At 38.4% G+C, this 12,468-nt stretch overlaps 1 protein-coding gene and 1 long non-coding RNA gene across 5 annotated transcripts in view; one reads left to right on the top strand and one right to left on the bottom strand.

The window, feature by feature from the left end:
- Positions 1–757: 757 nt before the first annotated feature.
- LOC111869617 (cyclin-dependent kinase 2) overlaps positions 758–12,468 on the top strand; it is a 27,124-nt gene continuing 15,413 nt past the window's right edge. The window contains exons 1-2 of one of the 4 annotated variants that reach the window (XM_033753498.1): positions 9,238–9,297; positions 10,705–10,795. In XM_033753498.1, the coding sequence (XP_033609389.1) occupies positions 10,791–10,795 (5 nt within the window). In that variant the 5' untranslated portion in view covers positions 9,238–9,297; positions 10,705–10,790. Of the gene's footprint in view, positions 982–8,939; positions 9,395–10,704; positions 10,796–12,468 lie in introns of those variants that run through there. The other 3 variants (XM_023861271.2, XM_023861270.2, XM_023861273.2) reach the window with 3 other exon arrangements.
- LOC117282730 lies at positions 6,954–8,835 on the bottom strand. Its single transcript, XR_004513575.1, has 2 exons — positions 8,386–8,835; positions 6,954–8,255 (listed from the first exon to the last, which is right to left on the bottom strand). It is a non-coding gene; the product is annotated as an uncharacterized LOC117282730 (long non-coding RNA).

The raw sequence follows: 12,468 nt of genomic DNA, 5'->3' as shown, positions 1-12,468 counted from the left end.
GAGTAACTAAATCGGTGTAACGACTAGGCTACGGGTGAAGAGGGTTCGATTTCTCTTACAAACTGGGTCCAGACCGGCTCTGGTATCCACCCAGATATCGAAGATAAGGCGCTAGGGCCAGGAAGCTGATCACTCACCTCCTCTTACTGCAGAGGTAAAAAAAGACTGGAACTGTACCTCCATTCCCCTTACTGTATTTATGGTGTAGTGTTTTATTAAGCATGGGGAAATTTGAATTTATTGTTTTTACGTACATTTTAAAGGTCTCTGTTTATCTGTCGCTGGATTTCTGTCTTTAAGAACCTTGATCACAAGATGTAGCCCATCCCCTCAAAAGCGCCACGACTTCCTCACCACTACGATATGAAAGGCCACATGCCATGTAATATTTCTTAGTTGTTGAACTGTATGAAACCATTACTTCAAAGATTCGGATTACGGTATCTGGTTCGATCCAACCGTGAAAGGTAATTCATAGTTCGGTTTGATCTTGATTTAATACATATGTGAATTTCGTTTGAAGAATTATGTATATATACATATATATAAATTTATCTACAAGCCAAAATATTTTGAAAAGTGAATTTTTAAATTTCCCGGCCTGGGTAGGTGAAAGTTGCCACCAGACTTCTTAGGCAAATTCTCTTTGCCCGCGATGTACACAAGTGACGTAGTGACCGGGTGTTACTCACGTCGCAGTATGCGAAGTATGTTTGCTAGATCGTCTCATACCAGCCACAAACACAGACGATTAGAAGGCGGTGAAATACGAAGGCGGGAAAACTACGATTAATGTGCAGTGTTTACCGGTGTTTACTAGGTGCATTATGCCGTGTTGTTTCCGTGTGTAATTTATAAAACAAACATGGATAAGTTCCTAAAAATTGAGAAAATAGGTGAAGGGACATATGGTGTTGTTTACAAAGCCAGGGATAAATTGACGGGGAATCTTGTAGCCCTAAAGAAGATTCGATTGGAAACGTAAGTTCGATCATTTTTAGCATTTTACCAAAGATAAACTTATTTTCACAGGATTGATGATATGCACGTTGAACGAAAGTGCATTTATAGCAATTGATTTGTTGGGAAACCTTTGTATAAAAAAAATACAGCACTGTTCATAATTAACACATTTTAATAATACTGTATTTCACCGTCATATTGCATGTGAACAACTTATTATTGTTTCTATCATCACAGTTCCTATATAAACTTTATATATTATTTTACAACATGTTTCTGCCCTACAGGCTATCACCAGGTAAAATATTTGCACTCACAGCAAATACAGAGTGAGTGTAAATATTTTACCTGATAATGGTCATAAAGAGCCAAATCATGTTGTAAATAATATGTAAAGTTTGTACACAAATTGCCCTAATGGAAAAAATAAGAAATACATTTTAAGTTGTATGTTCTGTGACGGCTTTTTGGTTGTGTATATTGCGTTCATGTATTTGTCAGTCAGGCCTTATCCAGAAGTAAATGTGAATATGTAGGTCTATTTGAGATATCCTTACCACCTCTTAGAGTGTCTGTCGGCTCCAAAACTTAACCGGCCTTGCTTGGTGTACTAGATGCGGTAAATGATGGACATATTTCAGAGTTAAACATAACACATGGATACTTGTGTGGTTCAAAATGTTTTTATAAAATTACATCAGAAGTAGGGTGATTGAAGTCACCATAACTTATGCCTTTCTTTACATTGCATTTTCAGGGGGCTGTCGATTTCTTGGAGATATTTATGTGTTAGCTATAGAAGTTTGCAGGACAACGTACATAATGCATAGTGCAATCACATGAAAGAATTCAACATTTAGCTCATAATAGGCATAGCATAAATTTTAGTATTCTTGTCCTTATGGTTTTGCAGTTTACATCTCTTTTGTAATTTTGGTCTTTGGAGTGTAGCTGCATTATATGTTCAGACTGTTCCAACATTTTGGTGTGCATTGCATTTGCCATCTGGAGGGTAAATGTGAGGCAGGAAGAGGAAGTGAACCAATATGTAGGTCTTTTAGTGGGAGTAATAAGGGAGGGAAATGTAGAGCAGACTGTCTAGTGAGAGGTACTTGAGGCTGAGACAGAGGATTGGAGGAGAAGATGTGAAGCCAAACTGCTCAGTCTGTATTCATATTTACAGTTGAAGCTCTGGAGATATTTGACTGTTCTGATCACCACTCTGGTGATGCAGGAATGGTAAGTATAGTTGTTTGCTTCAGTTTCAGGTTTATCATCATTGATGCTATGTTTGATCACAGTGAAGTTTTCAACTACTGCTGACTCTTTACTGGTGTCCCTGATATGCTTAAAGATTCTAGTTGAAATATAACAGCTGGTTTTCCATAGGAGCAGGGAATATTGTAAATTCCAGCTTTTTTTTTTTTTTCTAGAGTTATTTGTTCCTGATTTGTCTGAGATGGACTGTATTTTGTTGGCAGTTTTACAACTGGCATTCCGTTTTCCAGAGTAGTCGCACAGTGCAGTCTGGTGTCGGTTGGATATGCATGATTCAGGCTTTGTGGTCTCATATGTCCACTTTCCCCGTATTGTAATTGTACTTATCTTTTATCAGTGACTCGGGATGTTCAGGTAATGTCCTTGTAAAAGTACAATCATTAGATTCAGAGCTGTCTTTTTCTTTCTTATATATTTGGCCAAGAGAATTGTTACATTCTGTATGTGTATACCCTTTATCTTTCTCTTCTTCCACTGCTTCATTAAACTGAATTATACTGTAGTCATTATCTTATCACTACTGCTCCTAGAAATTTAATGTATGTTTATAATCTTCTCTTAGCTGAAGTTTCACCTCTGTGTAGACATAATGGGATGGCCATGCATGGTTTATTATTATTATTGAGAGGTTCAATGTCAAGAAATTAAACAAGGCAGAGTGTGAAGAACAGTATCGGGTTGAAATCACAGATAGGTTTGCAGCTTTGAAAAACTTAGAAATGATGATGTGGGTATTAATACAGCTTGGGAAATTATTATAAAATTATAAAAAATGTCAACCAAAGAGAGTCTAGATTATTATGAACTGAAGAAGCATAAGCCACAGTTCGACGAAGGATGTTGCAGCACTGTTAGATCAAAGGAAACAAGCCAAATAAGTGGGTATAACCTGAGCAATATAAGACATGGAGCTAGCAGGAACTTCAGGAATAAAAAGAGGGGATGAGCTTGCAATGAACAGTAGGAACAGGAACAGCAGAGACCTATAAAGAGGAATAAATGCATTTAATGAGGGTTGCCAACATAGAACTAACATAGTAAAGGATAAGAATGACTATTTTGAATATGTGGAAGAACTACTTCTATGTTATTGAATGTACATAGGGTCAGTGTGAGGCAGATAGAAATACATACAGTGGAGCCATTAGCACCAAGCCTAGTTGTTTTGAGATTCAAATTGCTATTGCAAGTTGAAAAGTTTAAATCACCAGGTAGTGATCAGATTCTGGCAGAGCTGATTAAAGCAGGAGGTGAAACATTACGGTCTGAGATCCATAAATATATTAATTCTGTTTGGAGTAAGGAAGAATTTCATGATCAGTGGGAGGAGTCTATTATTGCACCAATTTACAAAAGGGATGATAAACTTGACTGTAGTAATTACTGTAGGTTATCCCTCCTATCAACTTCTTATCCAATCTTATCCAATACCCTTCTGCCAAGGTTGAGTCCATGTATAGATGAAATTATTGGGGATCATCAGTGTGGGTTTCGATGTAACAGATCAACTACTGATCAGATTTTTTGCATTTGCCAGATACTGGAGAAAAAACTGGAGTACAATGAAACAGTACATCAGCTATTCATAGACTTCAAGAAAGCCAATGATTCAGTTAGGAGGGAAGTATTGTATAATATTCTTAAATTGTGTTTAAATGAAATGTATAGTAAAGTCCATATAGGTAAAGATTTGTCTGATAATTTTCCTATCCAAAATGGTCTAAACAAGGAGATGATTTATTGCCACTGCTTTTAAACATTTCTTTGGAATATACCATTAGAAATGTCCAGGAAAACCAGGTGGGACTGAAATTTAGTGGGACACATCAGCTGCTGGTCTATGCTGGTGATGTAATTATATTGGAATATAAAGAAAAACATGGAAACTTTAATTGACCCTAGTAAGGAGGTTGGTCTAGGAGTAAATGCAGAGGAGACTATGTGTATATTGCTATCTTGTCACCAGAATGCAGGGCAAAATCATAACATAAAACAACCAATAGATTGTTAAAAAATGTGGCACCATTCAGATATCTGGGAATGACAGTAACAAATCAAAATTTGATTCAGGAATAAATTACGAGGAGACTGAATTCGGGTAATGCTTGTAACCATTCGGTCCAGACCTTTTGTCTTATCTGCTGTCTAAAAATGTAAAAATTTGAAAATACAAAACTATAATTTTGTCTGTGGTTTTGTATGGTTGTGAAACTTGGTTTCTGACATTAAAGTGAGGAACATAGACTGAGGGTGCTTGAGAACTTGGTTCTGAGGAGAATATTTATACCGAAGAGGGATGAGCTGATGAGGTTGGAGGAGACTGCATAATGAGCTTCTTCATAACTAGTACTCTTTGCCAAGCATAGTTAGAATGATGAAGTCAAGGAGGATGAGATGGGCAGGGCATGTAGCATGCACAGAATGCATCTAGGATATTGGTGGGAAAGCCAGAAAGAAAGAGACCACTAGGAAGACCTAGACAGATGTACGTAGGAGGATAACATTAAAATCGATATTAGAGAGAAAGGATGTGGTGGTATGGAGTGGATTAATCTGGCTCAAAATAGGGAACAGTGGAGGGCTCCTGCAAACATGGTAATGTATACTTAGGATTACTGGAATTTTCGACTTGTCCAATGTCTGGTATTCTAAAAAGAAGAGAACACAACATTTCTTAAATTGGATATGTTGCTGTCCTCAGGTGAGAGGGGGAGACACCTACTCTGTTGGGTCTGTTAGCAAGAGCTAATCTCAATTAATGGACAGCCTACTAGACAAGGAGGTAGACATTTTACGCAACAAACCAAATCCATGAAAACTGATGCATAGGATTAACTGGAGAATTTCATATTGTGAAACCATTTTTTGTCTACTGCTACCACCATCTGTGGAATAAAAACTGAACCCCTAGTACTAAAATCTTATAGAAACTCATGAAGAATCTGTCAGATCATACTGTCTTCCTGGTGATTTGCTTACCTCATTGCTGATAAGGGGTATCCAAATGGGAGAAATTTCCTAACTGGGTTGGCTAATCGCATTGGTCAAACATGCCATATGAGCTTATTCCTTGTATTTCCTATACCTACTGTTACTTTTGATTCCAAAAATCCTAGCTTCATTCCAACCTACCATATGATCCTCTTCATAGGCATGTTGAGTTAATTTTGTAATTTTTGAAGACGCTTTTTGAGATTGTGCCCATGTTCATGGAGCCACACGGCTAGAGGTATGCCTGTACTGTCACAGTAGCTTCTGCCACATTCACAAGGAATGCTATACATACAATGTGCCATCTGTTGCAGATCTCTTTTTCCCCTGGTTTTTATGAGTGAACTTCTAAGAGTGTGTTTAGTTTTGAAGATGGTTGTAATGTTGTAACAGTTCCCCATATGTTTGAATTTTTCTGAAATACCCTTCACATATGGGATATACACAGAGCCCAGAGGCCTTTTCTCTTCATTCAACTGACTGCTACCTTTGGTATTAATAACTAAGTCAATGAAATGTTGGGGATAACCACTGAGCTGAAGAACATGTCCCAGGTTTTTGTTTATTCTTAGTGCAGTGAGACTGAGTCCACTTGGTACTTTGGCCATTACTGGCCTATTGTACCAGCCCCAGATGACAGATGATGATTATGGAGCAATCAGTGGAATGCGAATTGGCAGGGGAAACCGAAGTACTCAGAGAAAACTGTCCCAGTGCCACTTTGCCCACCAGAAATCCCACATAATCTGACCCAGGCTGCCGTGGTGGGAAGCCGTCAACTAACTGCCCAAGCTATAGCATGGCCATGTCCCAGGCTTCTAATTTCATTAAAAAGAACTTATCTGTTGTTATTGGCATATGGTGGAAGCTCTATTGTGAAGACTGAATTAAACCTCTTTTCACGTGTGGGTTCTCTGCAGTTATACTGACACAGGTTGTCCAGTGATTGAGGTTAGCTCTTCCTAATGGACCCAACAGAGTAGGTCTCCCCCCTTCACCCAAAAACAGAAACAGAACCAGTTTCCAAAACATTGTATTATACGCTGTCGTCAGAACCCTTTATAGTCAAACAGTTATGTAAGTATTCTGTGCGTAGTCTCAAGATGCCTAAATCCTTAATTTTGTTTCAAATGTCTTTAACATTAAAACATGAGATATGGCAGCCAAGGAAACTGAAATCATTCACTTGTCCAAATATCTTATCCTCAATTATGATTTTACTTCTGGTGAAACATTTTCCTTGAAGGGTTGAAACTTTTTATTGGGGGGGGGGGGTTACATTATGATGTAGTGCTTATTTAATTGGCATGCAGCTCTTTGCAATATTCCTTGTGTATTGGCTGTAATAACCTAAACACTGGGAAATATCCAAGGTGGTCATGTCAACTGCTGTGTTGATTTGACATGGAATGACTCCTTGTTTCTGTCAACTTTACTGATTTATGACTGTGAAGCAAGATGTCTAAGCTAGCTAATATCTTGGATTTCTCATTTTTACGATTCGTCTTGCAAGTAATAAATCATCTATCTCAATTTATGATATATGAACAACTTGCATTAGAAGAGTTGTTTAATGTTCACTCCTTCAGTCCTATCTATGGTATATAAAGTTTTGTTGTCATCTATTTCATTCCATGGTTACCAAAACAGTAAAATCTCTATATGTACACTAAATACTCCATTTTCTTGTATTGTATGGCAAGTTACATAAGAAAACCCTACGGAAACTAAGTATAAAGTCAAAATAACATATTTCATCTTTAGTTCCTGTAAGGGAGTCTTCCTAGGCAACATAGTGGATCGGTGGATGAAAGATTTTGGATACATATATTCTAATGAAATCACAAATTCATCTGGCCTCTGCTGTGATGGCATCTGTATGAGGACAATGGGTAGTGCTGCTAGTGGCAGCTTGGAAAACTACCATGTGGCCGGGGAAATACACATATTTCAAACTTTTTTTCTGAATAACTATAAAAATTGTAAATTTTCTTTGAAACTTTTGCCAATTGGTTGAAAATGTTGGATACTTGGATACCTGACAACCAAGGGTTTGCCATGCTAATACTATTTGCTACTTAATTCAGTATAGTATATGTTAATAACAGAATATCTTTAACACAAGGTTTGATACACTTACTACACCTGACAACACTGAACTTCTCTAAATTAACATGGCTAGTAGACCAAGAATATTTTATCAGCACTTAGCTTTGTTTTACTCATGTATTATTTGTTCTATCAGAATTAAGTACCTAAGTTCAGTGCTTCTTCATGTCTTCACCATATGGCATCATCTGTATATTATGTAGTTTATGCACCTCAGTATATTCCATAATAACAAATTTTACAGCCAGGGAGATGAAGTTTGTATTAACAAAAATAAGCTATCATTTGTTATGTATGCCTAATTGGTAGCATTATAAGGGCAACTGTTTGTAACTGCTGGAACATCTAAATGTTCAGTATTCTGTGTACACTGAATAGTTCCATCTTCTGGGATATAATGCCATGTAGTCTGTTGAAAGTCAACTGATATTTTGGTACATCCTTGCTTCACATATTCTTCGATCCTGAAGATGAAGGTGACATGTTCCTCCAAAGTGTCATTTGACTTTCAGTGGACTTCACAGCATCCCAGAAGATGGACTTCTTCATAACCACTATGTGAAAACCTCAAATTATACATACATTGTTCCTTCTTTCAAAATTAAGTTCTGCCGTTAGATGAATGCAGGTTGTCTCTGTGCTTAATTAAATACCATGCCATGAAGATGCATGGGGGAAAGAAGGTATAGTTCCACACAGTCTTGGTACTAGATGGAGGTAAGTAGTCATCATGCCCCAGATTTTATTTCTGGGGAAAGAGCATCCAGTGCCCATTAATTAGCCTGGGTAAGCCCCAGACAGCAGTTGCAAAGGGATCTTGCCCCTGCCAGGAATAGCCATAATCACGTATCCCATGGACAGTCACTATACTGACAGGTAGCCTGGGTCCACTTGTAGGATTGCATTATGACCTGCTGTAAAAGAAACATTTGTAACTGACTGTAATCACATCTTATTGTTTCTACACTGATGTAACCATAACAGCTGGATAATCGATTATCTGCTGTAAGTTTTGTGTACCATCCTCTCATATAAGGTAATTACATTTAGATTAAAGTTGCTTGTAAGAACATGCATTTAACTACTAGTTCAACTTAGATTGCAGATATTTGCGTAAGTTTATGGTGTAGGCACTGAGTTATTTTTGAAATGATTGTGAAGCCTGTGGTCGGTTCACTTTGAAATTTTATGAAGTAGATTTGTGGTTATGACTTTTTCCGTGTAAGAGCTACGAAGTAGCCACACAAGAATACTAAGTCAGAACTAGCATCTCACGTGCAACTGGTGAGTCAAGTGCCAGGTGAAACTTGTTTCAAAGTCGATAACCATATTTACGGTATGTTAAATGTCCATCCTTCCGTTATCGAAGTTATTTGTATGTAGTCGTATGAGAAATTGCTGTATCGTAACACTAAATTCATATACTGTAAATCCTGTGAAAATTGTGTTAACAGCTTCATCTGGAGCATTAAAATTGTGCACGAATAAATAGAGGTAAACTGTTATTGGTAATAAATTGGGTTCTTTATTTCACTTAAATTTACATGCTTACGCACTGCCTGCTTGATGTGACTGGCGTACCTGTAGAAAGTGCGTCCCAAGGACCCCAAGGACGCGGAGGGGGATTGGGAATTGTGAAGCGGTGTGGAATGTTCGTGGTGGTTGTTGGATAGTGTCGACATATATGCGTCTTCATAACTACTTTATGCACATTTTTCCGCATAATTCAAGACGTGGCTACATTTTGTAGCTGCATAGGTGTTTTAGCGTTGGTTTTACATAAAAGTAGAGAGGTTTGCTCGGGTGACGAGTTTCTTTACCAGCTGTCATCTTGACAACATGGCTGGAGTCGGCGTAGGAACTGAAGCGAAATTGAGAAAACGGTTCGGAGCCCAGTTACGAACTAGAGTTGAAATGGAAGCCAACTCTGTAAGGCATTCCAGGAAGTGGTATCTGGTAAGAAGAGACTCGGGGTTCAAGTATGGTTATGTATTTTTGTTTCATGTATGGATTGTGTTGAGTGCAGTAACCAGTTATTGCGTAGGAAGGCCCGGTAAACGAATACGAATAACACCGTGGTGTATGTAGTCATTATATAGATTTTAAGAACATTGTAGAATGCCTTTTACAAAGTTTAATATGTCAAAAAGCTTTNGTAACAACTGCTCATAGGCAAAGCCTTATTTTGAATTTTACTTAGTGACTTTATCGTAAGACTAGAAACAATATATGTTTATTATGTTGGTGTTTCTGAATTCAAAGAATTTTGTCACATTTCTCATAAACAGTAGGTGTGTTTGGTTTATACATAATCATGCCTGTCAGATCACATTGCATCACATCTAGCAGGGTTCAGAGCTGATTTCTCTGAGGTATATAACCACATATTTATTTTGTTGGATGGACAGCTGTTGCAGCTATACAAGTCATATATGCCCATAGGTCATTGCACTGATATCATATGAGGCCATGCATTACCCACTTAATACACTGTTCAGCAAGACTTGATGTAGAACAAAGTTTGCTGGTGCATATTGTAGTTAAGTGTATGAGTGTGATGTAATTTGTGCAGATCTTTCTATCTGTGGTGGGTTTGTTTTGCTTAGTTTAGTTAAATTATTAGGTCATATAATATTTACACATCCAGGGAGATCATCTGAGAGCCTGCCACAAATTGTTTGCCCTTCCCAGCAGAGGGGACATGTGCTACTTGCATTGACTCGCATATTACATACATGGACTTGCAGTGTAGTTAGTGAGCCGTTGACCTGCATACATTATAATTTCTCTTTATCATCACTCTTTGAATGGCTACTGTGAAGTGCGCCTGTGTGTTATGTGCCTGTTGACCATGATCAAAAATCCCTGCTACTGCATTAAACATTCCAACATGTTACTTTGTGTGTTGAGATGGCAAGTGAGATTTACACAGTGAAACTAGTGGTCATGTACTCATACAGTACCCATGTGGTAAGGAAGGAATAGGTTCTGGCATGAATATCAGGAAGTTACAGTTCTAAACAGAAGAAACTGTTCACATAATCATAAATGAGTTTAGAGAGAGAATTGTTATTAGACAAAAGACAACCGAATCAAGTTCTCACTGAAGCAGAAATTAATGAAGTCGGTTCAGGGCTTGAACATCTCCCTCAAAAGTCCTTTAGGTGCCTTGCATTTGAGACTAGGGTTTAAAGTTCCAGATTTGTTTTGTTTCCTGAAAGGAACTTAAGAGTGTGAATGTGAACATTTCATAAAGGTTCAGCAAATGTGTGAATAACAGCAGGGACCATTCCTGTGTCTGCTATAATTTTGTAGGTTTTGTTTGTGATTGTTGGCCTGTCAGCTTGTTTATTGCACTTGCAGGTCATAGGGAAAGAGTCAGCGTGAGGAGCTTGTCCTGCTTCTGCTGAACTGGCTGAAAGGCATTCAAATAACCACATGTATAAAAAATGTTGTATGTATCTGCAATAAAACTTGCTTCCATTTTCAACTATTTCCATGCAAAACACATCTGCTTGAAATAAAATCAAAATTTTTCTGTCATACTTAATGTAGTAAGATATAGTGTAGGTGTGTAAATTGATATGATAGGATCATGTTACAATGAATTAAAATGATATGGCAGATGGTTTAAGTGTTGTCATGTATTTCTGTTTTTGTTGTTTGATAAAACTACAGAATATATTGGCCATTTATATGTAGGTAAGTCAATAATTATCCGCAGTGTAGCTATAAATTTTATTTCAATGCAAATAGAAAACTTACATTAACATCATTTTTCAACATAGTCCCCTTGCTTTTCAACGCGCTTGGTCCATCGTTGCACAAGCGTCCTGATGCACTCAGAAAATAAGGTTTTCGGCTGAGCAGTGAGCCACGCATGCACCGCTTCCTTCACTTCTTGACCCGAGGTGAATCGACGGCCCCTTAATGCCTCTTTGAGTGGACCAAACAAGTGGTAGTCAGAAGGGGCGAGATCAGGACTATACGGAGGATGCGCCATTACATCAAACTTGAGTTTCCGGAGGGTTTCAGCAGTGTGGGCAGCAGTATGTGGATGGGCGTTGTCATGCAACAACACAACACCTTTCGACAGTAGTCCTTGGGGTTTGCTTCGAATTGCAGGCTTTAGCCTGTAACAAGCACTGTTTATTGTTGTGCCCCTCTCCTGATAATGTTCCAGTACTGGGCCTTGTGAGTCCCAAAGGACTGTAAACATCAGTTTTCCTGCGGATGGTTGGTTTTTGAACTTTTTCTTGTCGGCCAGTTGTGGATGTTTCCATTCCATACTCTGCCATTTACTCTCCGGTTCACAATGATGGATCCATGTTTGGTCACCAGTGATGATTCCGTCTAAGAAGACGTCACGTTCGTTACCATAGCGATCCAAATGTTGTTGGCAGATGTCCAAGCGTGTTTGTTTATGCAACACTGTGAGTTGTTTTGGGACCCATCTTGCACTGATTTTATGAAACCCAAGTCTGTTGTGGATGATTTCGTAGGCAGAATTATGACTAATTTTCAGACGATTTGCCACTTCATCAATAGTCACTCGTCTGTAACAGAACCATGTTGCGTGCACGCTCAGTGTTGTCCTCATTTATGGCCGTGGATGGTCGTCCGGCTCCTTCTTCATGCATAACACTTGTGCAACCATTTTTGAAGTTTTCAATCCATTCGTAGGCACTCTGTTGCAGCAAAACATTGTTCCCGTATTGTGCTGAAAGTCTTTGATGGATTGCTGCCCCTGATACCCCTTCCGACCACAAAAACCGGACACTGAAAGTTGCTCTTCTTTGGTGCAAACAGAAAGCGGAGCAGCCATGATTAACGGCAAGGCAGTGACGATGGAACTGACCTAGCAACATCAGACCTGCGCAGAAATAATGACAAGGAAACCACGCATGGCGATGCTGCACAAAATGACAGTGCTGCCAACAAAAACACAAATACAACTGCATTGCGGATAATTATTGACTTCCCCTCGTAATTTCTGAAGAAGTATCAAATGTGTCCAGTTTTTGTATCCAGAATGCAGATGCCTTGAAGACAGAGTGTGGTGGCAAGTTTTTGTATTGCAGGTGAAAATATACTGGTTTTGAAGTAACAGTGCGCTTTTTTGTGCGG

This window comes from Cryptotermes secundus, unplaced genomic scaffold (genome assembly GCF_002891405.2).
Source record: "Cryptotermes secundus unplaced genomic scaffold, Csec_1.0 scaffold557, whole genome shotgun sequence".
Taxonomy (NCBI): Eukaryota; Metazoa; Arthropoda; class Insecta; order Blattodea; family Kalotermitidae; genus Cryptotermes; species Cryptotermes secundus.
This window is presented reverse-complemented; position numbering and strand designations above follow the sequence as displayed.